The sequence below is a fragment of the Cygnus olor genome, chromosome 3 (genome assembly GCF_009769625.2).
Source record: "Cygnus olor isolate bCygOlo1 chromosome 3, bCygOlo1.pri.v2, whole genome shotgun sequence".
Taxonomy (NCBI): domain Eukaryota; kingdom Metazoa; phylum Chordata; class Aves; order Anseriformes; family Anatidae; genus Cygnus; species Cygnus olor.
This window is the reverse complement of record NC_049171.1, coordinates 42,615,750-42,642,211: the sequence shown is the minus strand read 5'-3', so window position 1 is coordinate 42,642,211 and position 26,462 is coordinate 42,615,750. Positions and strand designations below refer to the sequence as shown.

Here is a 26,462-nt window from a genome sequence, read left to right as displayed (position 1 = left end):
GACTGGAGTACCCTTGCCTCCAGCAGTATTCTTGGCTTTGAAAGTCATCAAGCTGATTTGTCTGCTCTTAGGTTATGATGCCACATGCTGCTACACTGTCCCCTGCAATCAAAGTGCTTGCAGAGATAGATTCCATGCCTTCCCCTAACAAGTATATTTTATAGATTGGCAGTTTTGATCTCCCCTCCCCAGGGAGATAATCTGCATCTTAACAGGTTTCTATAGATACATCTGTCATTAAATATGCCATCTTATATCTGCATCAATTTTCAAACTCGAGTTCCTCCTAACTTTGAAGTGCTATAGCAAAAGTTTAAAATTTTCTGCCAAAATTCACATTTAACAAGTCTGTAATGTCCTCTTGAACTATTCTTTTAAAATACTCCAGGCAGCTGGGAAAGGGCAGAAGAAGATTAATATGCCTCCTAAAAAATAGGACAAGGAAAAAAAAAAAGTTTAAATGGTACTAAAAATAATACATACTTTCTCTCAGAAAAAAAACTGGGGTAATCCTAAGATGAATTTCTTCAACTGCTCGGCAGAGCTTTCTAAGAGGAGGGAAGGGGGAGGTATGGGAATGGCACTTGAAGATTTGAAACTACAAACCATGTCATGAAAGTTGATGTTAAGCAATAGCAGCTAATGTGGTAGCAAATCGATTAAGGAAAGTGAAAAAAAACTGCCTGGGCGAATGGCAGCAAAACCCCCAGCTTGGTCAGAGCTCGGCGGGTTTTACAAAGCAAGAGCGATGACCACACCGCTCTGACAAGAGCAACTTGCTTGAGGACGTGGATTTCGGGAAGGCGAGGAATGCCCTCAGGACAAGCCTGGTTCTTTCTCATTCTTGCAGCTGTGGCACCAAACTCATGGCAAGCCCAGCACCAACCCCATGGGCTTTTTCACTGCCGCAGCCACTTTTGTTCACTCCTCTTGCAGCAGATGCTGTAAGACAAGCCACAAACCCTGCTTTCTAAGCCCTCCAAAACCCACAACCTCCCAACTTCCCCTCCGCGTGGAGAGGGTCCTGGAAGTCTGAGATCCCCCCTTTGTCCACCTCTTCCCCAAACATGCAAAATGTTTGTTACAGCCCCAAAACCGTCCACAAAGTGCACTGAAAAATGCCTTCCATAAAGGCACCTCCAAAAGGAGAAGGGTGGTAGGCAGTAGGTTTAACACAATTTTCCCAATCAAACATTTATAATCCATATTTATAACGTGTCCTAGCAAGACCCCCATCTGACTTGAGAAATCTCATTCAATCCAAATCCCACAGAAAATCTCACCACTCTCTCCGAAGTCCCCAAGTGCTAGGCTGTGCACACGAATCCGACTTTGCTGGGAGATGTGTAAAACCACATGTTGGCAAAGAGCTCCCCGTGTGTATTCCTTCCAGCAAATACATGGAATATATCAACTCATGAAATGCGCCCTACGGTACTCTGCTGTTTTAAAATAGAAATCTCTCCTCTCTCTCATGCCCGTGTGTTAAACACAAGATCAGCCTTCATCAACACGCGAGCCTGCTGCCTTTTACTCAGCCAGCCCAGGTACAGCGAGGGCAGCTGAGCTGGAGCATCTTCTTCCACTCGAATGAAATCCCTAAAAGACACCAATGGTAGCTCCAAATGATGCTGTTTCCCTCTGGATGCAATCTGCATGCCAACAAGAGGGGCATAAGCCCTAGTTTTTTTGGGTTTAAAAAAAAATAAAGCTTTAAAAACAGATGTTTACTGTCAATCTACGAAAAACCTACAACATATGTGCTTGAAAGGTGTGAGATCCATTATCTTTATTCAAAGATAATAATAAAAAGAAAGAATATCCCATATGCAGACTAAGATGGGGTCACAGAGGTGATTATCTCCTTATTAAGCCCCTGTGCATGGTAATTTCTGTGCCAGCTGCGCCACAAAAATGGGTTTGGTCAGATACTGTAAACTCCTACTTATTCCAGATCTATTTTTCATAAAATAATATTATAGGCATTTACTTGAGGGGGGAACCCTCCTCACAGCATATAGCATACTAATAGTAATGTAGTGCTTTTCATGCCAAATGACTTGCACACACAATAATTCTCCAAGATACATGGTCATATCTTTGGTCAAAATCTCACCGTTAGGGGAAAAAAATAAAAGTCTTGAAATTAAAAACTTCATTCTTGATTTTGAAGGAAGAAGTTGTTAAATATGAAGGAACTGTAGGGGGTCGGTTTATTTTCTCCCATAGAGCCAAATTTTTCTGTGCAGGACAAGACGTGACTTTAGCTGACACATGTCAGGTCAGGCATCTTGGGACCTCTGTGAAACCACAGCCTAATGCTGGGCTTCAGACCGCACTTCTCACGTGCTCCTCTCCCGAGCCCTTTACCAGGAGGGAAGCCTCCTTATCCCCTGCTGCAGATGCAGAAATGGCACTGAGCTGGCAGAGGTTCCCCCATCCAGCCCCTGCCTCCATGTGCGGGGCACCTCCAGGGGAGGAGGACGGGGGACGCGTGTAGGAAAGGAGGTCTCCAGATCCGCACGCGTGTGCCATGGAGGACGCAGGGAAATGGGCACCGTTCAGGCTCTCACCCCCACAGAGGACATTTCTCTGCTTTTATAGGAAGCGATTGTCAGGGATGGTGAACTCCAAAGGGTTTGGTGCCGTTTGTGTTTCTTTCACTCAAACGTTTCACTTGAAGCATGTGGCATGCAATTCGCTTGTGAAATGGGTCAGGGTGTCAGATGTTAACTGCGGCCTGCAAGATTCATCTCTCTATAAAATTTCAGAACCATCTGCCCGATGCCGTACTGTCAATGCAGAGGCCTTATTTTAATGAATTCTCATGCACTTTTAAAATAAGAAAATAAAACTAGATAGAGGGTTGTGAGAAAAAGAAAAAAAAAAAAAGATGAGAAAAAAAACGACAACAGAGATGTAAAAATATATTCCACAATATATGGAGCTCAGAAAACTTGAGAGCTGAACCCATTTTTGCTCTCTAGAGGATAAGACTAGTTACAAAGTGCAAAACTGGCAAGCTTTGGGCAGGTAACAACCCCAATGGGGTGGTGGCAGCTTAGCAGTCCCTCCATCACCTGAGCCACCAACCTCCCAGCTCCTGCTGTCCACGTTTGCATGCCCCTGGGCACCATTTTGTTACCACACTTCCCTTCCCTGACGTCTTCGCAACAATTTTACCCTCTGTGATTTTTGATACCTTCTAGTATTTGTCCCAAAGTAAAGCCAACAATGAACCCCAAAAATAATAACAGAAAACCCTCAAGTCTAGTCAGCCTTTGATTAGCAAAGCCTTAGAAGACATGGACTTGTAGTGGGGGCACTAATGCTTTGACTATAAAATGAGTAAATGGTTTGCATGCAGGTCATGTTTTGATTACTCTCTCCACAAATACAAGGGCTAAAACTTTTATTATCACTATTTAATTTATTCGCTTACTAAAAAAAATGGGCAAATTTTCATAGCTGTTGTGCCAGCTGGTAGCATCAGACTAACTTTGAGAGCTCTTGCTGATGACCCATATTTCCAAGAAAAAGCTGCAGGGATACAGCTCAGAAACCCAAACTAATTTTTTAATTACTTAATTTAAACCAAATACTTAAAATTAGGTTCCCTCCTGCATCACTGATTACTCTTACACTAACACCTTATATATGATGGTAAAACAGCAGCTTTTTTCAGTGGTGACTGTTGATATTTCATCCAGCACAACAGAACGATTCTCTGTACTATTCCCCTAGCCCTGGATATACATATACACAGCTAGTTTGTGGCCCTCAGTAATTAGTTAATAATAGAAAGCTAGCTACAGTTATAGCGTCTCCATCTACCTTTATTTTAAAAATAACACATAAAGGCAGTATTCAATCTGTGAATATGTAATTCAAATCAATAGCCTCTGAAGTATTGCGGAATATGTTCCCGTAATCCACAATCAGCTGTTAGAATCTAGCACCTCCAAGCTGCTAAGCATTTTCTCCAAAGCTATATAGGATACAACCAAAAAGTCCTGTCTACTGCCAAAACATTGCTCCTTTCTGCGACTATCACATGCTCTCAGTTTTACAACACAAGCTATATTGATACGCTTTTCAAATACAAATACTGGTAAAATATGGCTTGTTTGTTTGTTTGTTTTTCCCATTTGTTCAGTTCATCTAATAGACTTCTATGAGTCCATTAAAGGCATATCCTTGAACACATATCACACTGCTTCATTACATAAAGCAGACAGCATTTGAATGTACAGGTAAGCATGCATTTCACTGATATAACTAGGCACATTAATTAATGCCCAGCACAATATCCCCTTTCCTAGCATATCAGGAAAGATTAAAAGAATTATTCAATCAACTCATATTTGACTTTAAATCTCTAACAAATTGGGTAGAGTTTCTTACTTGTTTTTTAGTAAATGAATTAAAAGAAAAATTAAAAAACTTTTTTTTTCACGTACTAGAGACCAAATTCTGATGAGTGTTTCTAGAGCTCTTTCAATAAAACTCTATAGTATAAAACCATACAAATATGTTCATCACAATTCCCTAAAAAGCACTGTTTTCCAAAAATAGAAACTGACAAATGTAAACCATTTAAGGGAAGGAAAAAATAAAAATTAAAAAATTGAGACACAGAAGTAGTAGCATCCATGTGCTTCGACTTGCCCATCACAGACACTCATCTATTTCCACCGATGGAATAGAGAAGGTAATGAACAACAGGGGACTGCTCTGAACACCCAAAATCAGAATCCTCTTTCTGTACCATACCCAGGTCTCAAAGCACACTGTGTGCACACTTAAGGATTAACAAACACACAAACTGCATGAGACTCCTTCAAAGCCAATTGTAAAGAAAGTGACCCAAAGTGCCTGCCAGGGACCACCGTGACTCCTTGCATTCTCCCATGCCTTTCTTTCCAAACACATAGTCGTGATTTCAGTGTGTACGTATGAAAAAAGGTCTCTGCTACTTCCCCTGCCAACGCTTGGAACCCACTATGCATATGGGCAGAAAGATGCATCTGCAAGGAGCTCCACTAACCTCAATGACATATGTTGAGAAGCACAGTGAAGGCCTAAGGAGCTAACAATCTTTTATTCATGCATCATCTCTTCACCAGAGGGATCCCAGACCATGCTAAAATCCCCCGAGGCTATCTGCTGTGAAGGCAGCAAACACTGAACATTTTCTTTAAGTGCTGGTCCCATTTACTCATTAAGTTCCTTGATAGATATTACAACTTTATAACCTTCCATGACACTCTTCCTACTAAAAGATGTTGTTTTTTCCTGTCACACCTTCTGTAGACAGCACCGACCTTATTCCAAAGCAACCGATACCAGAAAAGTCACTGCAAAGATTAATGACACAATGTCCTCAAATCCCATCGTTGTGCACAGGTAAAATAAAAAGTATATCAGATTGAGTTGCAAATGATATGTTAGCTAAGATCACAAGGCCTATACTTTTGTCTAGCTGTACCGTAATGCTATGATTACAACCAGGCAGTCCTGTGCACGTGTTATTGACAGTCAGAGCCAGGCAAGATTTCTAACAAAGGTCGTCTTGGCCTGTTAATACACCCTCAAGAGCAAGTGGGAGGAGTTCATATACCTGCCTTCAAGCTCTGCACCTACACAAGCCAACAAGCATTTATTTCTCCATTTCATTATCAGGAATCAACATAGTAGTACCTGATCATACTACAGGAACTGGGTTTTGTTTTTAGCAAGCACACAGACTTTGTAATTCAAAAGGTGTCAAAAAGGGTATTATCATTTTGATTCACTGTGATTTATGAATGGCGAATGGAGGTAGTACACGATATATGCAGCTTTGAAACACAGAGGGATTTTTAGTAGAAGTAGACAGGTGTGTTATGCCCCTATACTTCTAACCAGGCTTGATTACATGCTTCTGTTCTTAAATTCTTTGAAATACCCAACTCCTAAGGCAAAAGTTATCCTGACACACAAACCAAAGACGACTTATTAGTTTTACTCAAGACCATATTTTGGTGTTTGTTAGTTAACCTCAAACTGTGTGAAACGTTTTCTACCTGATATCCAAAGAAGACCATCCACCACATATCCTGCATGGCACGAAAGCGATCGATCAAAGGACTGCACAAAGGTCCACTTGTTCTTCTTGGGGCAGTAGCACTCCACGGTAGGCAGAACTTGGCGCAACTCATTTCTGCCCCTACTGCATAGAGGTACTCGTCTACTGCTCCCAGCACAAAGTGCTCCGACAGTTCTTCATCGGAGCTATCTCGGCCCACGAGTTGGTGCGGGGGTCATAGCGGCAGGCAGTTTCTCACCGCACAGGTGCGGCCAGTGGAGTGCTCAGCCTCTCCACCAGCTACAAAAAGGAAGTCTCCCATGACAGCCACACAGTGGTGACTTCTCCCTACCGGCATGGGTGCTAGCTCACTCCAGTTTGCGATCCCCGCGATGTGAACGTTCTCTTGATCAACCGGGTTGAAGTATCGCAACTCCTTCACTTTACAGACTTCACGCTTTTTCCCACCAATAATGTAAAGAGTGTCTGACTGGAAGCGAGGTTTTGTCCTTCTGGTTTGCCAACCGGCTGTGCATAGATGCTCTGGTGGTAAGCCAAGGCCTCATTAACAAGTGCTGTCGCAGTTTCACTGGCTTGGACAAGAGGATGAGAAAGAGCTACCGTATGCAGAGTATCCACGTCCATAAGGCCCAAAGCGGACATACTGGAGAAGCTCATCCATGTACTGGTAGCGGCAGTTGTGCTCCAACCACCTCACGGCCAGCTAGAAGGGTGGGGAGGAACGGAAAAACAAAACACCGATTATTCGTGTGCAATTCTGTCAAAGTCCTGGTCTTTTGAAAAACTGTTTGTATTCCAGGAAGAACTACGTACCTGCCCCAACAGCGATATAAGTCAATATGAGAAGTAGTCATGAATGCATGTGACTCAACATAAAACATACATACTAATATTCACCTATAGCATATCTCAAAGCACTCTATTGCACCATTCCCCCCCAAAGAATTTCCACATTATCAGATTGTAATACGGCTATGCAACACTCCTGTGCAAACAGTGATGCTGTAGGAGAACACATTCACGAATGAAGCTGCTGGAGCAGTAGTACAAATATGGGGACTATGCAATCATTGGAGACCACGGGTCCACTAGAAAGAAAAGCAAGAATCTGGTTAGATGATTAAAAATAAATAAATTAAAAATCCTTTCTCCCTTCCACCTTTCATTCTACTTATGACAAAATATTGAAGGAATATACAAAATACATAACGAATCCTTCAATTTTTCTTCCTTCTTCATTATGTCATTCATAAAATGAAGAGAAGTGTCAGGGGACCAGAAATTAAAGCCAAAGAAGAAAGGTGCAGAGAATAGGTTCTGCTGGTTTGGGATTGAGAGATAGGAGAAGAGGTCTCTGAAACTGCTTCAGCAATTGCAACTGTATCAACAGCCATAAATAAACACAGACTTTACATTATGTAAAGCATAATGAATCCAACCAAAAGTCTGAAAAGAGGCCAGGAAGGGTCTAAGCCATTACAAGGAAGGTATAGATTATTCTTGGAAATCTCCAGTGAGGAAGATACCCTAACTTCTTCAGGAAAACTGTCCCAATGCTCAGGTATCCTCTTAACAGATTTTCCTTTTACCTGTGCTGAACCTCTAACTTTCCACTCACTTGATTCATTTTCCACCTTTGGTTTATACCCCGGAGTCCAGGAACTACCAGTCTAACACTTGAAGTGATGATCATCGCATCCCATCTGTCCAGGATGAAAAACAGTCTGCAACCTGCCTTCTCTCCTCCATCTTCAACGCATTTGAAGATGTGTGTGAAAGTTTCCTCTTCTCTGAATGAAAAAGTTTGCTACCTAAACCTGCATAAAATCTTCCTCTTAGAGCTGTAGTAGTAGTAAATAGATTGGGAAGAACACTTTGATTGTAACAGTCTGCCATTCTTGTTTGTATATCCCTACATGAGACTGTTAACACGCTATGATATTGCTGTTTCATGTTTAAGATTATGACCTACTCTTATTCCCACCTCTCTTTCTGCAGAACTTCACAAAGCATCATGCTTTCTCTGTCATTACTGAACTCTACTATTTACTTCAGGCCACTGCTCCAATCTGTCAAGATCATTCTCATCCTAATTTTATTTTCAAAAGTGCTTGAAGACCATTGCACCCTCTGTCTGAAAACATAAAAAAAAAATATTATTACATCAATCCAAGTCATTAATAAAGACATTGAATAGTTCTGGATGAGGACAGGCTCCTCTACTTGATACTTCCTATCATCCTGACAAAGAACTCTTGAGTTTTCCAACTGTTCATGCAATAACAAGAGTTTAATCTAAAACTCACTGCCCTGTACTGATGACAAGAATGTCACATGAAACAGCTGGAAAGAAAGACTCCTGCCTTACTAAAAGCTTTCATATAAGCATGGTGTATCAAATTATTGTTGCGTCTGTACTCCATCAGAGAGGGAAGATGATAAACTAAACCACTTTCGTATTAAGATTCATTTCAAAACACTTTTTCTGCACTGTTGTACGCAACTCCTGTGAAACAAAGAATCAATGAAGGGCATCAAAATTGCAACTGTAATTCAGTGAGTTAAATGCTGAATTGAGTTTCAAACTGTGCATTAGCCATACGTGTTTAGCTTGCTAGTAAAAGGGACTTAATTAAATATATTAGAAAGTGCTTATGGACTTGAAAACCATTGAGGATTATATTCACATGTTCTAAATCCACCAAATCCACACATCTAGTGTCTCCTACTGAGAGGTTTAGGTAACTCCCTACTGAATGTCTTAGGAACGCGTGCATCATTCGCCAAAGTCTTCAGAGGCACTCAGCTGCACATCATTGACTAGATGCTTGAATTTCAAGTGGAATTCAGACTATCTTCATACTAACTGAATGATTTCTGGCTTGCTATATTAAAAGAAGAATTCACAAAACTTACTTTTCCTACCTGTCATCACTTGTGTCCAACAGATTGGTTTCTTTTGCTTAGAGTTATGACCTTACTCTTATCTAAAAATTGTTATCACCTGTGCTTTAATGACACATATTACAGACTCATAAAAGACATACGCTGAGGTAAATAAGGTCTTGGTAACCGCAAGGCTTTTAAAGGAAGTTTAACATTAATGCCTGTTAATATCTTAAAACTTCATGCTTCCTCTTTCCTTTCTTCTCACCCCCACCTCTTGTCCCCTCCAGTAAATACTATATAAACAGAAAAACAACACTATATACATTTATACCTTTCACTATCTGCATTCATTTGTACATATGGGCTGTGTGAAGATCTGCAGCAGAAAGGATGGACATCTCCAGTGCAATACATTTTCTCTGCTGCTGCATCAGGTTTAGCAAAAGCAACCTGGGTTCACACTGAGTTTGGATCTGTACTGAAAATATTCCTGGAGTAGTTGTAAAAAAAAAAAAAAAAAAAAAAAGAAAAAGAAAAAAAAAACTCACTGAAATCGTATTGCTTAACATTTCACTAAAATCACAAATTTCTAAACCACCATAGCGATGGCGTAAAGTGACACAAATATTCTGTTGGCACCCACTGTAGATGTACAATCTATTCCCGGCCTTGAACCAAGACTTCCTCCATCTTTTCCTACACTATTTCATCCCCAGCCATCTGTCCTGCATCTTTCTCTTCATTTATGAAAACTTTTAAATCTTTCTAAATTCAATCTATTGCAACCTCCTTGGGATCCTCTAAATGCAACATCTAAAGGTATCGTTGGTCTATACTACTTCCATGTTTCCTTTCTAATGAGCAACTACAACAGCAGCAGGAGGAATAAGGTCTTCTGTATAGGAGCTACTAGCTGTAACCTGACTTAGCAGGTCAGAGGTTAGTTTGCAGAGGATCACTACATTTTACTGTGCTAATTTAGGAGGCAGGGCTCAGAATCCAGGCACATCATTAGACCAGCTGGATGGTCTGTAGGCATTTGATAATCAGCAAAGAAACTCCACTGGCTCTTAGTGAAGCCACTAAGATCTGGGAATCGCAATGTGTACAAATTCTCCTGTCCAGATCAATTCAATCTACTGCTCAACACAATTTGACTACAGTGTCCTATGTGACACACCTAATCTTTGGTACTCAAAGGCAGAGAAAAGGTGGTGCGAGCTAAAAGTTATAATGTTTTCATCTCCTTGTCATGCTATTGAAAACAATGACTGTTACTTGACTTTAAATGCCATAAATTCATGTTGGGATACTCCTTAAAAATAATATGGCTGTACTAAAACTACAAATGCAGGTATTTATATGTATATTCATAGAATTCATGTCCATTTCCTAGACTGTGACAAAGGGCTATGGAACAGGTTCTGTGGCATTAGGGGCACTCACCAACTGAGCCTTAGACTTATACATTTCTGATGCAGCACGCATTGTTATGGTGCTCTCTAGCAGAACGTGGTGTCTCACACCATGGAAGCATGGAAGAAAATTGAATTATCTGTGAGGTGAACTGATACTCTAGTCAGCAGATGGTTTGGCAGCTATTGGAAGGCTGGAGGGGGAGAAGTTCAAAAGAAAGAAAATTAAGTTCCCAAACAAGTTTTTTTGATGTAGTAGAAATAGTCACTGATGGACTGTAAAACAGTTCTAAATTTCCTTTAGCGTTAAAGGAGGCAAATATAACTCTCATGTACATATGGTGGAAGCGGAAACTTGTAACATATCAGCAAACATCTGTGTATTTATCAACGCAAGTTCCATCACCTTTACTCAGCTTTTGTTTAATTCATACTTAGAAGCCTGGTGCCTTCATAGAAACTCCCAAATTTACCCCATCTATGCACCAATTATAGTACCTATTTATCCTCTCTGGCAGTAGTGATTAGCAACTACAATCAGAATTGGCAAAAAACCTCAAAGCCATTATGCACTGTATGACACTGCAAGGAGAGACAAGCAGATGTCTCTAAGGAATACTGACAGCACTTGAAATCACAACTGTGTTTAAACACAAACAAGCAAGCAAGCAAAAACAAAGAGACTGTCCACAATTGTGAGTTTTAAAATTTGTATCACTGCTAATAATTTACAAACTAAGGAAAGACTCCTACTCCTAGTGCCATATAGGCACATTCTGTTTGAACTGCTAGAAGCTTCTTTTCCTATTATTTTAATGTACGAATGTGTGTGAAAAAGAAGCTACCTATATCAACTTTAATAAATAATATATTTGCCATATTCATCTTCTGAACTATGTAATGACAAAAGTAGACCCTCAGAAGGACAGGGATTTTCAAGCTAGATTAATTCTCTTATTCTGCACCTTAACCCAAAGAACATCTCTTCTCCAAGGTTACATTATTTGATTTAGCAATGGAGTACATTCTCAGAACTTCAGAAAAACAAATGGAAAATACGCTGTGGCACAGATGAAGGGTACATCTAAACACACCTGCAGGTTGGATTGTGGTTTCATTGTTTGTACAATGGCAGCTTCTGCTTCAGCACAGTGCTTCAACAGCCTGACTCCCAAAGCCTAGGAATGCAGCTCTTCCCTCCCAGCTATTAATGTTGTATGTACCACATGCATACCACAGCTGGAGAAGGTACACGGGCAGTGGAGGTTAAAGCTGAATAAGAGTTTCACTCCTGCTTAAGATAGCCCTGAAACAGATAGTTATCTGGTCTTTTGGGTTGCCAACTATAACTTTGCCTTGCCTGTCAGCATCTCCCTAGAATCATTCTCACTAACCAGAAAAGCCAAGCCACAGTGCAAAAGTTTGATATACTGTTTAGATACAAGTCATTTGGAAACTACTTTAGTCACAATGTCAGCAACAGGGAGAGTTTATGTCTACAGAGTAAATACTCCTTGGACTCTGCAAGGGGCAGGGCCACAGGAACTCCATTAAAGTCATCTTTGTCTGATCTTTAGTTGATGTATTCATGTCACAGACCCACAGACCGCAAAGGAATTATACTAGTTTGTACCCTCTAAGGTCTCTAATAACTGAGATGAAGCAAAGAAGTGATAGCTGTGGAAGAAATGAGGGTGTTTTTTTTTTTTTTTTTTTTTTTTTTTTTTTAGGAAACAACAAATAAAACAGAAATGGTAAAATTGTTAAGGTTTCAAAACAATGAATTCCCATTTTCTCATTAAAACAAATGGAAATCTTAAATTAAACATTAGAGCAAACATTCTCATTTTAGGAGAAAGGATAATTTTAAACATGGAAACAGGAACAGAGGGAAGAATTCTCCTGGACTGAGAACCAGATATACTCACACCAATTATCAGCTTTCTGCATGATAATCCAATGATCATATATACAGGAAAAAGGAAGAGGAGGAGGGAGAAAGGAAGGAAAAAACAATACCCATAAACGTCTTATTTCAACATAAATGTCACCTAAGCTGTTTTCCTATTGCTTAACATAAGAAAAATTTTAGGCCATAAAAATCAAATTCGTATCTTTGTGCCATTAGTATATTGGACAGTTCTATAGATCAGCTCCTATTAATAAATAAGACAAAGCCAGTCATGAGAGCAACACGGCTACTGCAGCAAGTTTAAGGGAGCTGGGGAACTTCAAAAGCAGAATTGGGTGTTTACTAGTTCAGCATTTGTTTTCAGCTTACACTGTATTGCCACATGTTCTTAAAACACAAATTTTGACTATAACTTGAACATGATTGGCCTCTTCTTGAAGTTTACCTATTTCACCAAGTCTCCGACTTTCCAGACAGGAACCTCTTGCCTCAAAACCACCGCCTCTCAATGTTGGCTCTCTCAGTGGCTACTGTCAGCAGTCTCCTGGCTCTTCAAATCTCTAGTAGATTTGAATCTACAGGAGCAGAACCTGTGGATAAACCAGAATTTTTACTAAAGCTCTAAGCAAAGTTCACTGAAGGCTCAGGAGGAACTTCCAATGTTTTAAAATGGACAGGGATTTCCAATGGGCCTGAATTTGGATCTCTCAGTCCTCCTCTCTCTCCAGAGACTACAAAGGAGAAAGCCAGAAGGTTTAGTATACTGATTTAAACATTTTAGTTTAAGGTGAGCAAAATTGGACTGTATAAAACTTAATAAAACGTATGGGTGAAGAGTTGTTTCTGGGGAAAATCAAGAACGCCCACAGTTTTTCAAAGCCACAGGTTACACACAAACATTTTAGAAAGCAAGCATGGAAGTTAGTAAGTAACTGCGTGGCACAGCAGCTGTACGAACCAGGCAGTACCTTACATTTGTCAGTATGGAAAATGAGGGACTTAGACCTAGATGTCACAGAGCCTTATAGATAGAAATCTTTTTCTTCTTTTTATTTTGAATTAAGAATGTGCATAAAAATAAGACTGTAATGAGCTGCATGTAGAACAATCAAAATTATGAGGTATTTGCATTTCTTTGCACCTTGAGCCAAACAACTACAAAATTATGCATAGAATTCTCTCAATATGAACCCAGTAAATATTAATAATCTCTGAATCAGCAATGATATGTCTTTTGCCCCTGAACCCTGAAGAGAGACTTTCCAACTCAAAAAGTTGTACTACACTGACTGAGACCGTATTTACAAGGTGCTAGGCTGAGGCATACGTGTGTAGTCTGTGAAAATAATGCTGTGCCATCCCCCACCCTCTTTACACAGCACCGTTTTAAAATTACCTGTTTGTCAGTTTTACAAATGTGTGTGTATGTAAGCAGCCCCCGGTGTGGCGCTGCATTTGCAAGCAGGCAAGCTTTCATTTGCACATTCCGATTTTACAATCAGAATTAAAACATTTACTCTGTTCGGGGTGAGTTGATAAACAGGGATTTTAAATTTTCCTTCCTTTTTTTTTTTTTTTTTCCTAATGCAAAAAATGAAAGAAAAATGTTCCTCTAGATGTATTATGCCTTTGGGCTCCATTTGAGGGAAGGGAAAAAAGACAGAGAAAGCTACTGTGAAGGTCACAGAGCGAAAGAACTTCCTCAGGGCACAGAATAAATTAAATCCCAAGGAAAAAATAAAATGTGATTTCCAGAGTGTGAGGCACAAACTCAAAATGACAATGATTGACAGCCAAACTATATCCGTGCAATATCGAAGACTGCACGTTCTCATTTACCTCAGTGTAGCCAGCAAGCGCCCATTAAACATCCGTCTGATGCCCAAATTAACCTTCTTGGCAAACTGAAAGAGGCACAAACTATCATAATCAACCTTTCATTATCACAGCAGCCTCTAGTTAAAGGGTCAGAATAATTGTGCCATCAGAGCCCTGATTGTTTTCAATCAACAGACGACTGGAGTGACAGCTCAGTGATGGAGTAGTTTGATGAAACCGCACCAGGGCCTAATCAGAGCAGATGAAAGGAAGGCATGATTGGTGCAAATGAACAGTCGTGCCTCTCTTTTTCATTTACAATCTGAAATTACTCTTAATTTACAGGGTTTTTTTCTCCCTTATGAGTACCTCTGAAAGAATGTTTGACTTATTATGAGTTCTGACAGTGCAGAGTTATAAAACACAGTAGGGGTTTTCAGCTGAGGCTTTAAGTGGGTATTCAGCATAATTTAACAAATTCACTCTTGAAAAGCACAAAATGACTAAAGACTTCAATGACCTAACCTTTCAGTGCTGTTTGATTAGCAGAACAATTTATCACTGCTCACATTCTTCATGTTAAGAGAAGATTAAAAAAATTGGCAAGGATCTCTTGCAAATGTTTTCTCTTGGCCAATATATTTATTGCAGTATGCTCCTGTTCACATACACACACACAGAAGGAAAAAAAAAAAAGAAAAAAGAAAAAAAAAAAAAGAAAAAAGAGCATTGCATTAATAATCCTTTTCTTCTTACAATGAATAAGGGAATACAAGCAAAGGATTGTTTGGAGATGAAAGCAGAGACCAATTATCAGATGCAACAGACAGCATCAATATTTAGTTTTCCAGTGGGTTGTTCATTCCCACATTCTAAAGGATGGGCAATGAATCTATCCCACACTTACCTTACCAATTAGCACAGAATCAGAGTGCCATACAAATGAAAATATATCTATATATATTAAAAAAAAAATAAAAAAATAAGGCTTCTCTGGCAAAATTTGGAAAAGAATGGAAGACTCAGGTTTCCTGCATCTCCTCAGCTACAGTCCACTTCCACTCCTGGCCTCACCCATCTCCAGCCATGTGCTGTCCCATCCTCCCAGTAGCTCTGTCACGAAGGTACTGTAATCAAAAGAACCTCTTTGTACCTCTGCAGGAAGCAACTATTGCAAGTGATGAGTGGTAAATCTTTTGTTCTCTGATCATATGTGACCTAGTCTGTTAGGCATCACAAAATGCATGTCAATGCTCAGGTCAGCATAGCAAAACAAAAAAAGCAGCTTAGAAGCAGGTTAATGTGACGGGGAGTGGATAGAGAAGACTGACTCAAAACCAAGGCTTCTAAGAAATTTGCTTCTTGTATCATTTCCTCATAGTACAGAATGGAAATTTTAATTCCTTAAAAGCTCAGGGCTGGAAGCAGAACATTTATCTAAATGGAAAACACACAGGTGCCCTAAAACGAAGAAGTTCGCACTGCTTGCAGACACAGAGGATGCTGCTGTCACTTGTTCTTGTTTCACTTCAATTTATTGAAGTCTACTGGTGATGTAACTAAATTCACTGGACCAGGTTTTCTGGAAAGAAAAGGAGCTGCAAATTGATTTTAAATATCAAACTAAGTAATCACATGTTATTTTCAAGTTATCACACATCCCACTTCTGTAGGTTGCCTGCATTTTCCTCTCAGCCAGCTCTGACCACTGTCAAGGTACAGTCTGCACATAATGCTGTGGAACGTGGGTGCTTTTCTATTTTACAGTGAGGGAATTCTTACCACCCTCAGATAGCATGGAGGCTCCAAAATCAGCCCAAATAAGATCCATTAGCTCCAAATCCTAGATAAAGGAAGCACGGCAAAAGTTGCCTAGTCTGCAATGGGTTAGTGAGTATTTCCCCCTCAGCCCCTCCACTCAGCTGACAGCTGAGTTCCACCTTTCTTCCTGTTCCAAATATTAAAAGCCCAACCTTTTCCAAGTCTAAAGACGCTATTGACAATACATACATAGATTTAATGAACTCCTGGTAATGACCCCAGAACAATCCTAACATGTTAATGGAGATGTGAAATAAAAGTTTGGGAAGCTGCCACCACTCTCTTAGATGGAGTGAAGGGAAGACTCAGAAGAAAATGTTTCTTCAAGTACTGGTACAATCTATCATTTTAAAGCATATCAGCTATGACGCATCAATCACCAGTTGCCCAATTTCCTCATAGGTCTGTTAGACAAATACATTGTCCTCCACAGTCCTCAACAGGTACAAGGAGGACAAAAAACCTACAAGACTTTGGCAGACTTCTTAGTCAAACAGCTCCATTAGTAGCAATTTTAACAGCTGTACCTCTGTCTCTTTTTAAAAAATAAATACTTCCAGAAAACAACCTTATGAAGAAAGGAGGAATTCTTCATCCCAAAGATGAACTCTCATGAATGTGAGCTTTTCATCCTCCCAAGTAGAAGATAATGATACTAGCCTTCCCAAAAGGGCTATTACTTTATGAAAAACATCATAAGAGAGGAAGTGGTAGGTTCATTTTACAGGAATTTTATAGAAACACATAGGAAAAAATGTCATTTTTATAGAAGGTTAGGAATTGAAAGTATACTTTTCAAAACTCTATTCACTTCTTCCAAACATTTTATTGCTTGCATTTGTTTTACTATTCCTAATTGTTAATGGAAATGAGACTTGACAGAAGCCTACCTAGAAGACATTGACTAACTCAATAAAAATATTTCAGCTCTTTAGACTTGTGATAAAATAGCTATGATCAAAAATCAGCTTCATAAAAGTCTAACTGGACTACATTAATACATAATATTATATATGGTAATGCATCATATTATATTAAAGCAATAAGTTGCTAAAACAGAAAACTAAACTTTTCATCTACTCAGCATGAAGTGAAGTAAGGTAGGGACAGAAGGTAAACTCTCAGCTGTTGTAAATTATCACAGCTCATGGAAGTTTGCCATTTTACACCTTCTGGGGAATCTGAACTTCAAAATTATATAGCACTTTCCTTCCAAGTATCTCAAAGCAATTTATAAGCACTAAAACTCAAGTTTCTCTGTGAGAAGTGTACATTTCAACCACTTTCTAGACATGGGAACTAAGAGAGAGAAAAATTAAGTGATATGACAGAAGATAGCAATGGCACAGTTGACACTTAATCAATATCTTCTGTCCCTTCAACCTGCCCACAACTGAGTCTCTTGTCTCAACTATCAAAATCCTGTGGAGATTTTGTGCTTCATGGCACAGAATGAAGCCTGGTGAGATGTGGGTACCTGAAACAGAAGATAAACTAGGTCCCTAAGTATCATCTGACAAAAGTATTTAAGAAATTTTGAAGCTGAAAAGCACATCTCCATACTGACTGCAAAACACTGTATTCTTTCTCAACTTCCTTAGAGCAGCAAAGACAAAACTATCTTACATTGCGTTTCAAGAGAATTGCATTCCTGTGCAATCAAGTCCTCAAACCATAGAGTAGCTTCCTTTATGGTCATTTGGAGCTTCTATACAAAGGCAGACCTAAAAAACGTGCTTCTTACACCTAACCCATTCTTCTGCTATGATGGAGGGAACAAGCAAGGCCCAATCCAACCCCAAGCAATGACACTCCATACATACAACTGATGTTTAAAACATGTATAAGCTAGTGTGGAGCCCCTGTTGCAACAGCCTTCATGGGTACCCCACTATCGACAACCTGTGCCCTGCAATGAATATCACACCTGGAAGCGTACACGAAAAAAAATAAATGAGCTGGGACAGATCACACTGGAAGGGCTCTACTTACTGCTTCAATCAAAGTAACTTCTGTTTTTAACAGGATCATCAGAAAAGAGCATGGAGGGTGACAGTTTAACCAGTGCAAAGCAAAGCAATAGAACCTAACCCCAAAACTGGCATCTGAATATAACCTTGATTCTTCCTTGCACACAGGTCCAGCCATACAGTGACTTAAGAGAAGAGGACCAACCCTCCAACCACCATCATAAGCATTCCTAAAATACAGCTTAACAGGTTCCTATGGATCCTAACAGATCTGCCTCTCTCCTTGAACTATATCAAATGGCAGGAAACTCTGAGGTAACAACTCCTTGCCATCCATTTTCTAACTCATCACAGAATGCTCCAATTTGGCCCCTCCACTATTCATCATAATAGTAAAAATCACACTGCTAGTTATATTATCTAATATGGGGTGGGTTTGTTGTTGTTGTTTTGTTTGTTTTAAAGTTGCAGTGAACAGAAGGTTATCTCTTCATAAACAGAGCTTCTAACTAGGACCCTTAACTATGATTTGATTTTTAGTTTAAGGAGATCAAAATTTATGATAGCATTAGGCCAACTTAAATAATGATGGATTCTCTCTTCTCAAACAAGGTACGGAAAGTGCACATGGGGGGTAGAAGAACACCCCCCCCTTCCCAGCATACCCCAACTCAGCAGCCATCATTTCAAAATCTAGAACTGTTCACCTTTATTTTAGAGGAAACATTCAGGCTGACATCAAATGCACTGAAACTTTACACAGGCACGCTTAGCATTAAGTAAGTTGCTGGTACATAATTGTAACTGGAAAGGACAATCTTTCACCACACGATACATGTTGTTTTTATTGCTATTCCTCTCTTTTTATTTTTTCCCTTGAAATATATTTTTAAAGTACAGTGGCTCTCTAATGAGACAGGAATCTACAAGCTTTCATCAGTAAAATTGTTAGAGAATGAAATAGGCACAAAATAGACAAAATTCTATAAAATATACAGTACAGCTCTGTGAAAATTAGTCTAAATGGGTCTTGAATGTTAAAAGATTCCTATTCCTTCCTTCCCTATTGTCAGGGTATAATTTTCTATGAGTTTAATAGGCAAATCCAACAAATCACATAAAAATGTGTCATTTTCTATAATAATCTTGACAACAGTTATATAGGACTTATATGTCATTAATATCTCAGGTCACACAAAAACACACATCAAAGTAAATACTCCTCTTAGTCCGTTTATATGTATAGGTATGCTCTCAACATGCCATGTTACTGCAAAATCACTGAGGTCAATTTTTCCAAGTGAAATCACCAGGTATTTTGTTTTAACAGTGATATCACCAGCATCTTCACTGCAAGAATAATTTATTTCTGTTTGTTCTTCTTTACTATTTTAATGAACTAAGCCCTCTGACAACTACAGCATCGGTTTACCCTTACCTTGGTCTCAGAGCCAAGTGCTGCCTGAGTTACCTCTGCTTCCTCCTATCCACTTCACTCACGCAATCATCAAACACCAGCCACTGAACTGAAGTCCATGTTACAAATTAGTAAACTTGATTCTTCAACTCTGAAGCACTGCTGAAACTTGGACGGGACCACTAATATTAACTGTGGGAACATTTAAGCCTTTTCCTGTGAGCGGACAATTTACTTCTGCTTTTTTCAAATTCCACTAAGAACTTGATTAGCACAATGACAATAAATACACATCTATTTGGTATTTATTTCGGCTGATTTTCCACTTAGGAATTTGTTCCCCCATTGTTGGTTTTTTTGTTTTTTTTTTTTTTAAATACAAAATAAAAGCAAGTACACTAGCAGAAGCTCACTCAGATTTTTTTGAGAACAGAATAATTTCCCTTTCAATCAAATAACAAATTCTTAACAATATCAATTTAATTTATTCTGATTTAGATTCATAGAATGGTTTGGGTTGGAAGAGACCTTAAAGCCCATCCAGTTCCAGCCCCCTGCCATGGGCAGGGACACCTCCCCCCAGACCAGGTTGCCCAAAGCCCATCCAGCCTGGCCTTGAGCACCTCCAGGGATGGGGCATCCACAGCTTCTCTGGGCAACCTGTGCCAGTGCCTCACCACCCTCTGAGGGAAGGATTTCTTCCTCATATCTACCTAAAACTATCCTCTTTTAGCTTAAAACCATTTCTTCTTGTCCTATCACTACATTTCCTGATAAAGAGTTCCTCCCCAGCTTTCCTGTAGGCTCCCTTTATGTACCAGAAGGCCACTATTTAATCTTAATCCCCATATGATGGGCTTCAGATTACTGCTGGACTCATTATTTTTAAGCAATGAGTTTTTTCAAAATCAACTAATTGTCCCAAGAATATAATTTATTTTTAAAAGTGACTTAAATACTTGAATGCATTTGCAAACAAGGCTTTAAGATCCTGAATGTATTTCCATGAAATGGGGATGTCAGAGTTTACTTCCTGCAAGATTAAAACAAACATTAATTTATTATTAAAAATCAAATTTTATCTGAAGCAAAATGAAACAACTGCAACTGCTGAAAGGCGAACCTCATAAAATTTATATGGTTTTAGTCAACCTGGAGTTTAATTTTCTTTCTTTATCTTCTTTGGTTTCAAGGTACAAATAGAGGCAATGCTTCTACCAGCTCTCAAAGGAAAACTGAATGAAATGCAGAGCTGGGGATTCTCAAAAGAGCTTCTCATTTCTATCATTTTCAACAAGCTTAAACCCATCAGAAACAGTATTAAACAGCTTTACTAGGATTTTGAAAGGGAAGAGATTACTAACATTCATATCTGAAGGTAAGATGTTAACTAAGATAGTAGCACTGGACTGTCTCATTTGATCATTTGTATCTGTTAGTTTTAGACTTTATTTATGCTGTTCTTCACCTTAAAAATGAAAGTAATGGGTATTTCCAACCATGTCTGGCTTTCACAATGCTATGAGCTATGCAACTTTCTATCACATAACCACGTATCTGCGTACTATACAATTTTACAATTATACCTCAGTTAATCTCTAACAGGCCAATGCCACAAAGAGCAGAGCAGTCAACACAAAACCCACCATAACAGACTAATTCAAATGCAGAATGCAATATCACAGAAGCTGTCTTGCTGCGTGCACACCTTGGTGTCCTCTTTTGGCTTTCTAAATCAAACACACATCCATTGCTTGTCTGAAGAAATGACCTAAATTCAAGAGCTGTGGGCACAGCAGCCCTTGTAAATACTGGTGTGATGCTTTATGCTTTTCTGAAGTTAATCTGGGATAAATAAGGTGAGACAATGTTACTGTAGGACACTGAGGCAAAAGCAATGCCCTCCAGTAATTCCTCTATTGCTCACAGCAGTGGCAGCAAAATAATCAAGTTTTCTGATAGGAACTGACATGCAACAAAAAGAAAAACTAGGAGAACACATAGTTGCTCCTAATATAACCTTATTTTTAATACAGAAAATCCCATTCAATGCCGCCATTGTTGATAAAAAAATAAATAAATAATGGGATTAGCCAATATTCAAGAAAAAACATGCAGAAACTTTGGAAAGTTCAGACCAAAGGAATACATGAAGTTCACAAAACTTTATGTAAAGTACCAGATTATGAGAACGCTAGATTTAAGCTAAGGAAGACAAAGGGGGGAAGGTGTTTCATAAACTAAGGGGGAGAGCGCACAAACAGGGGCAGCACTTATTTCCACCATAAGCCAAAATGCCAATACTGTTATGAATGATGCAAAAACTATCGTGAAAAACATGTGTGAGCTAAGCACACCAGCAGAGCACAGCATGAAATTCAGCTGCCTACATCCACTGCCTCAATCCACTGCAGCAGGTACATATCCTGCCCGGTCTCCAGCTCCAGAAGGCAGATCACCTTGAAGCTCCTGTGCCACAACTGCTAGCTTGCCCTACATGTCAGGGACATCCTACCAAAAATGCTGCACACACATATATTAACAAAAATGAATCCTACCCAAATAGTCTGGAGGGACTGCAAGGAGTATTACAATTGCAGTCAGTTCAGGGGAGGTACGTCTTATTTTGATGAGTCTTATGAAAATGAAACCTACATCCTATCACAGGTTCTGTTTTCACGCTATTTTTCTTTTATGTTTTATTAACAAAATCTTGCTTGCAGCTAGCCATGATACATAGCACGACCATCACAGATCCAGCACAGTGGACACTGATTCACTACAGGCTCTTTGGCACTTTTATGTAGACTGCTCATGAAAAGTGAATTAAAAAAGGGTTGAAAACACAGCGAAATATGCACAAGAAATATGCTAATTTTCCCATGTAGCTTTACCAATTCACCTTGGCCTTGATATGCATCAAACTCCTTTTTTTTCTCCGCTTCTCACGATGAGAGGCTGACAGCCACGTTTTAGTGTGGTGGTTTTCTACTTAGGCTAAATACTCACCAGGGACAAGCATTAGACCACCAGACATGATTTTACTTATTGCCCAAGAGAGCACTTAAGCTTATTTCTTGAACAGCGAAAGGCTAATGCACTGTTTAAACACAACCTTGATTACTGAAATGCTCTACTTCGCTTGCTATTTCGTATCATTACTTATTTTGCAGTAAAACTTAAGTCCCCATTTAGCAAGGCACTTAGTCCACATTTTGTCACAACATACATATACCATTGAGAAACACAAATTTTGCTCTCTTCATATTAAAAATTGCTCTGTAGAATCAAATGATTGACAGTGCAAAAAAGCTGAAGTACTGCACTGATGGAATGGCAAGTTTGTGCTGGAACATGGCAACCCACTTCTAGACACTGCTGTTCTGCGTAGGAAACTGTGGGCATTGCTGGAGATGGATGGAAGATGTCAGAGGGCCTGTCTTTGGCAGGGAGCTCTTCCATCGTAACAGCCTGCTGTAATGTGTGCACAGCAAAAGTTCTAACAGTGCTAAACCCTGTGGGATTTCTGCAGGAGAATATACCTGGCCCTCCACAAGTCACACCAAGAGATTCAAAATGGAGCTGAAGTGCAAGAAAAGGCAGTTAAAAATTGGGCACTTTACCCTTCTGAAGAAGAGGATAAATAGGTGCGTAGTGAAAAAAATAGATTTATACATTTTTATAAAACAGGCACTTAACAACTCTTATTGACCTATAATTTTTTATTGACACTATAGTCTTCCTGTCCTTTATTTTTCTACTTATTCAAGCAATGATGCTTCTTTAACATGGAAACCAAAGACTGCTTTTGCACTTCCCGTTTATAGTAACAAAAGGAGTAACTAGTGCTACACTTTCACATGTGGATCATCGGCTTCATGAACACGAGTTCACAAGTTGCACACAAGTTAACAGGCTCCTGGAATGCCTTGGGAGCCTAGCCCTGGAAAAGACCCAGCACAGCTGGGTCATGCTTTCTAGCTGAATAAACTTTCTGCCCACTGTTCCTACGTTATTTGCTTAGCAGTTGATAATCAAGAAAACAAGTTATAGGTAAAATAAAATCCCACCCCCAAACTTCCTAATCCTAACATTGGAAGCATTGGCAAACACTACAATTGATCTATTTTTAAAGTTAATTGTTTAAAAATATCTCTCTTTCAACAACTTAGTTAACCAGCAGCAGGGGAGGAAGAACCTAATCTATACTGATCTCATGTTAAGACTCTTTGCCTAACATGACTCAAGAGATCACCTTGTATCAAGTGCAGTGTTTAATACAGCATCATCTGACCAGTCACAGAATGGCTGAGGTTGGCAGGGACCCCTGAAGATCATCGAGTTCAACCTCCCTGCCAATATCCTGCTGGGAGACTGAATGGTCCAGTAGATATATCTAACTATTAGCTTGATCCTTAAAATATGAACACTTAGGCCTCATGACATTGAAGCTTTTAATCACAAATGTGACAAGACATAACTATATTACAACTAAGTCTAACGTGAGTTTATTATTATTTAAATCCTTGGCTTGCTTTCTAGTTGCTTGCTTCCCGCAAGAAGGCATCTCCTGCTAGATTTCTCTGAGAACACGTTCTGTTGTACAAGGTTGGTTACCTTGCCAATTATCAAGGGAAAGAATTCATCTGCTTCCTTAAAGTAGAGCCAATGAGCCTTTTTAGTAATGGCCAATTATGAAAAGATTCACTTTTCACTTTGTGATAAACTAGACATTTATGTCCTCATCATGACCATTTCCTGTGAAAAAAGCATGCACAGCTCATGACGAAGAGAAAACGTACCGAAGAATTTGCTTTTTCCCCCAGTTTCTTCAAGATTTTCCCATTTTCCTTCCTTTAATATTTTTTTTCCATGTCACTGCTTTAAGTTTACTGACACCTAAGTGAGCTGACAAATCACAAATGATATCTCATAATCTCACACACTAGTAAAATGCAAAAATCAATATGAAAACAAACCCTGTGTCACCTAATAATAATAGTTACTGGCTTAGCCTAGTTAAAAAAATAAAAATAATTAGATTGAATCTAACATGTTTCTCTGATTTCCCATCCTACAGAGGGTTTCTGGTGGTTTTTCTTTCTGCTTATTTAAGAAATATATAATTATATTCATTGTCTATTTTCTCCACTAAGATACCTACACGAGACCAAAGATTTTCATAAGACTTTAAGAGGTAGAAAGAGGAATGAACTAACAAGTTTGTCTACTTTAACCTGTTTTGGAAGTCACCTTTTTCCTTCTGAAAGAATACACAGGAATTACTACATTATGTTACACTAATCCACATCCTAATAAATTGTCATTAATGTTACTGTTTAATTTTCTCAAGCTTGGTTTGTTCAAGGTTGTATTTTACAATATTCACTGGAATTGGGCAATTCATAATTGATAGTCTAACAAAAATCCAAAGTGTGACAGATATGAGGTGCAGTCCCTTCAGTTTAAATCACATTCCAGCATCATCACTCTGTGTACTTTGATGCTTTAAAATAACTACCTTAATCTTTATGTGCTTTAGGATCGAATCGCCCAGTGGACATCGGGAATTTAAACTACTGAAAATAAGTGAGCTCTGCAGACAATGACATCCTGTCCAGAGGTTCATTGAGGGAAGCTTTAATTTGTGCTTCGGGCTTCATGGGAACCCTACCAGTAGAGGTGCCTTGGGGACATTGTGAACTCATACTGCCATAACATGCATGCATGTGTATGTGCAGGAGGCCACACTAGTCACAGGTAAGACAGACAAATGAAATGGTAGCATCCCCAATCAGCTTTTCTATTATCTGCCCCACTTTGTGCCAATTTCCTCTAGCTTCCCCAACACCTCTTGCTTTGCTGTTCTTCCTTAAGACATGGGATGGGGATTTGTCAAAGTCAATGAGCACTTTATTACAGTGAGAGTACTCAGTAATGAACAATTCAGCAATTTAATGAGATTCTGTAGATCTGTCTCCAGCCTGTCCATCAAGTTTCACTTCTATAAAGCACCCTGACACTAATCCTCTGGCATACCCAATCTTCACCCTGGGCTGAATATTAGATTCTTCCATGGTATATTGCATTACCACTATAACCTTAGCAAAAATGATGAACTTAACTACACTTGAGGCAATATAGCCAGTCTGATTTGATTTTCCTCTATTGGGTTGACTATGAGGGAATTACTTATTTACTAAGATAAAGCAAAAACAGCTTCTTATTGCCTTCTGAATGCCTAAATTGGTAAATATTTATGTATGTCTTTTAATTCATCCTGGGGACCTGGAATATTTATAAAATATATATTTATTCCTGGTTGTACAGACTGAATTAAAAGACACGCACACATTTTGCCTGCAGCAGAAAATCAGTTTAAAAAATTCTTCGTAACAGCATTAGTAACCTTTGGAGAGGCAATTATGATAACACTTAAATGGACAGTGTGGAGTTTGTTGTCACTCAAAAAGCAGCATATTACCTATAAGTATCTCTCTCCACTATGACCCTGCAACAGAAACATAGGCTTTGTCAGATTTGCCTCATGAAATTAACTAACTGTAGTGCACGCAATTAAGAATATTATTTCTGAGTTCTTTCTGCGGGACAGCACAATGAAACAGGATTTAAAAATCACTTTCCAAACTTTATTCCAGTAGCCTGGATGGCACACAGGATCCTGTGTATGCTTGTTAGTTATTGAGCTGGCATTAAATAATACCTACATGGCTTTCTGTAACAATTTTTCTAGCAAAAGTATCTCCAAGCACATAGCTAGTGAACCTGCAGAAAAACAACAATAAAAGCAAATTGGCCAATCAGCCATGCCCCATATATGAACTTGTACATCAAAAACTTTTCTGATAAACAGAATATGGGCTAGGACTCCAGAGTATCCTGCCTAAAAACAAAACAAAACGAAACAAAAACCTATCACAGGTAGTGTGCTGCAGGTTCTCTTGTAAAGACATCCTCTAGAGAGCAGAGCAAGAAAGAGCCTATCTTTATATTACTATCTGCAGAAAATACCTTTGTAAAATACTCCATAATCTAGCCTCAAAGTTTTGGGAAACGGTGTATCAGTTGTCAGACTGAAGGGTTAAGTTACACTTGCATACTGTCTTTGTGG

The 26,462-nt window shown here is 39.1% G+C and overlaps 1 protein-coding gene across 1 annotated transcript in view; it reads right to left on the bottom strand.

Annotated features, from left to right (window-relative positions):
- The window catches only part of KLHL32 (kelch like family member 32), a 122,680-nt gene that overhangs the window by 9,252 nt on the left and 86,966 nt on the right, over window positions 1-26,462 (bottom strand). Inside the window, 6 exon segments of the mRNA XM_040552897.1 lie at window positions 6,066-6,209; window positions 6,212-6,256; window positions 6,259-6,319; window positions 6,321-6,592; window positions 6,595-6,718; window positions 6,720-6,791. Of these exon segments, the coding sequence (XP_040408831.1) occupies window positions 6,066-6,209; window positions 6,212-6,256; window positions 6,259-6,319; window positions 6,321-6,592; window positions 6,595-6,718; window positions 6,720-6,791 (718 nt within the window).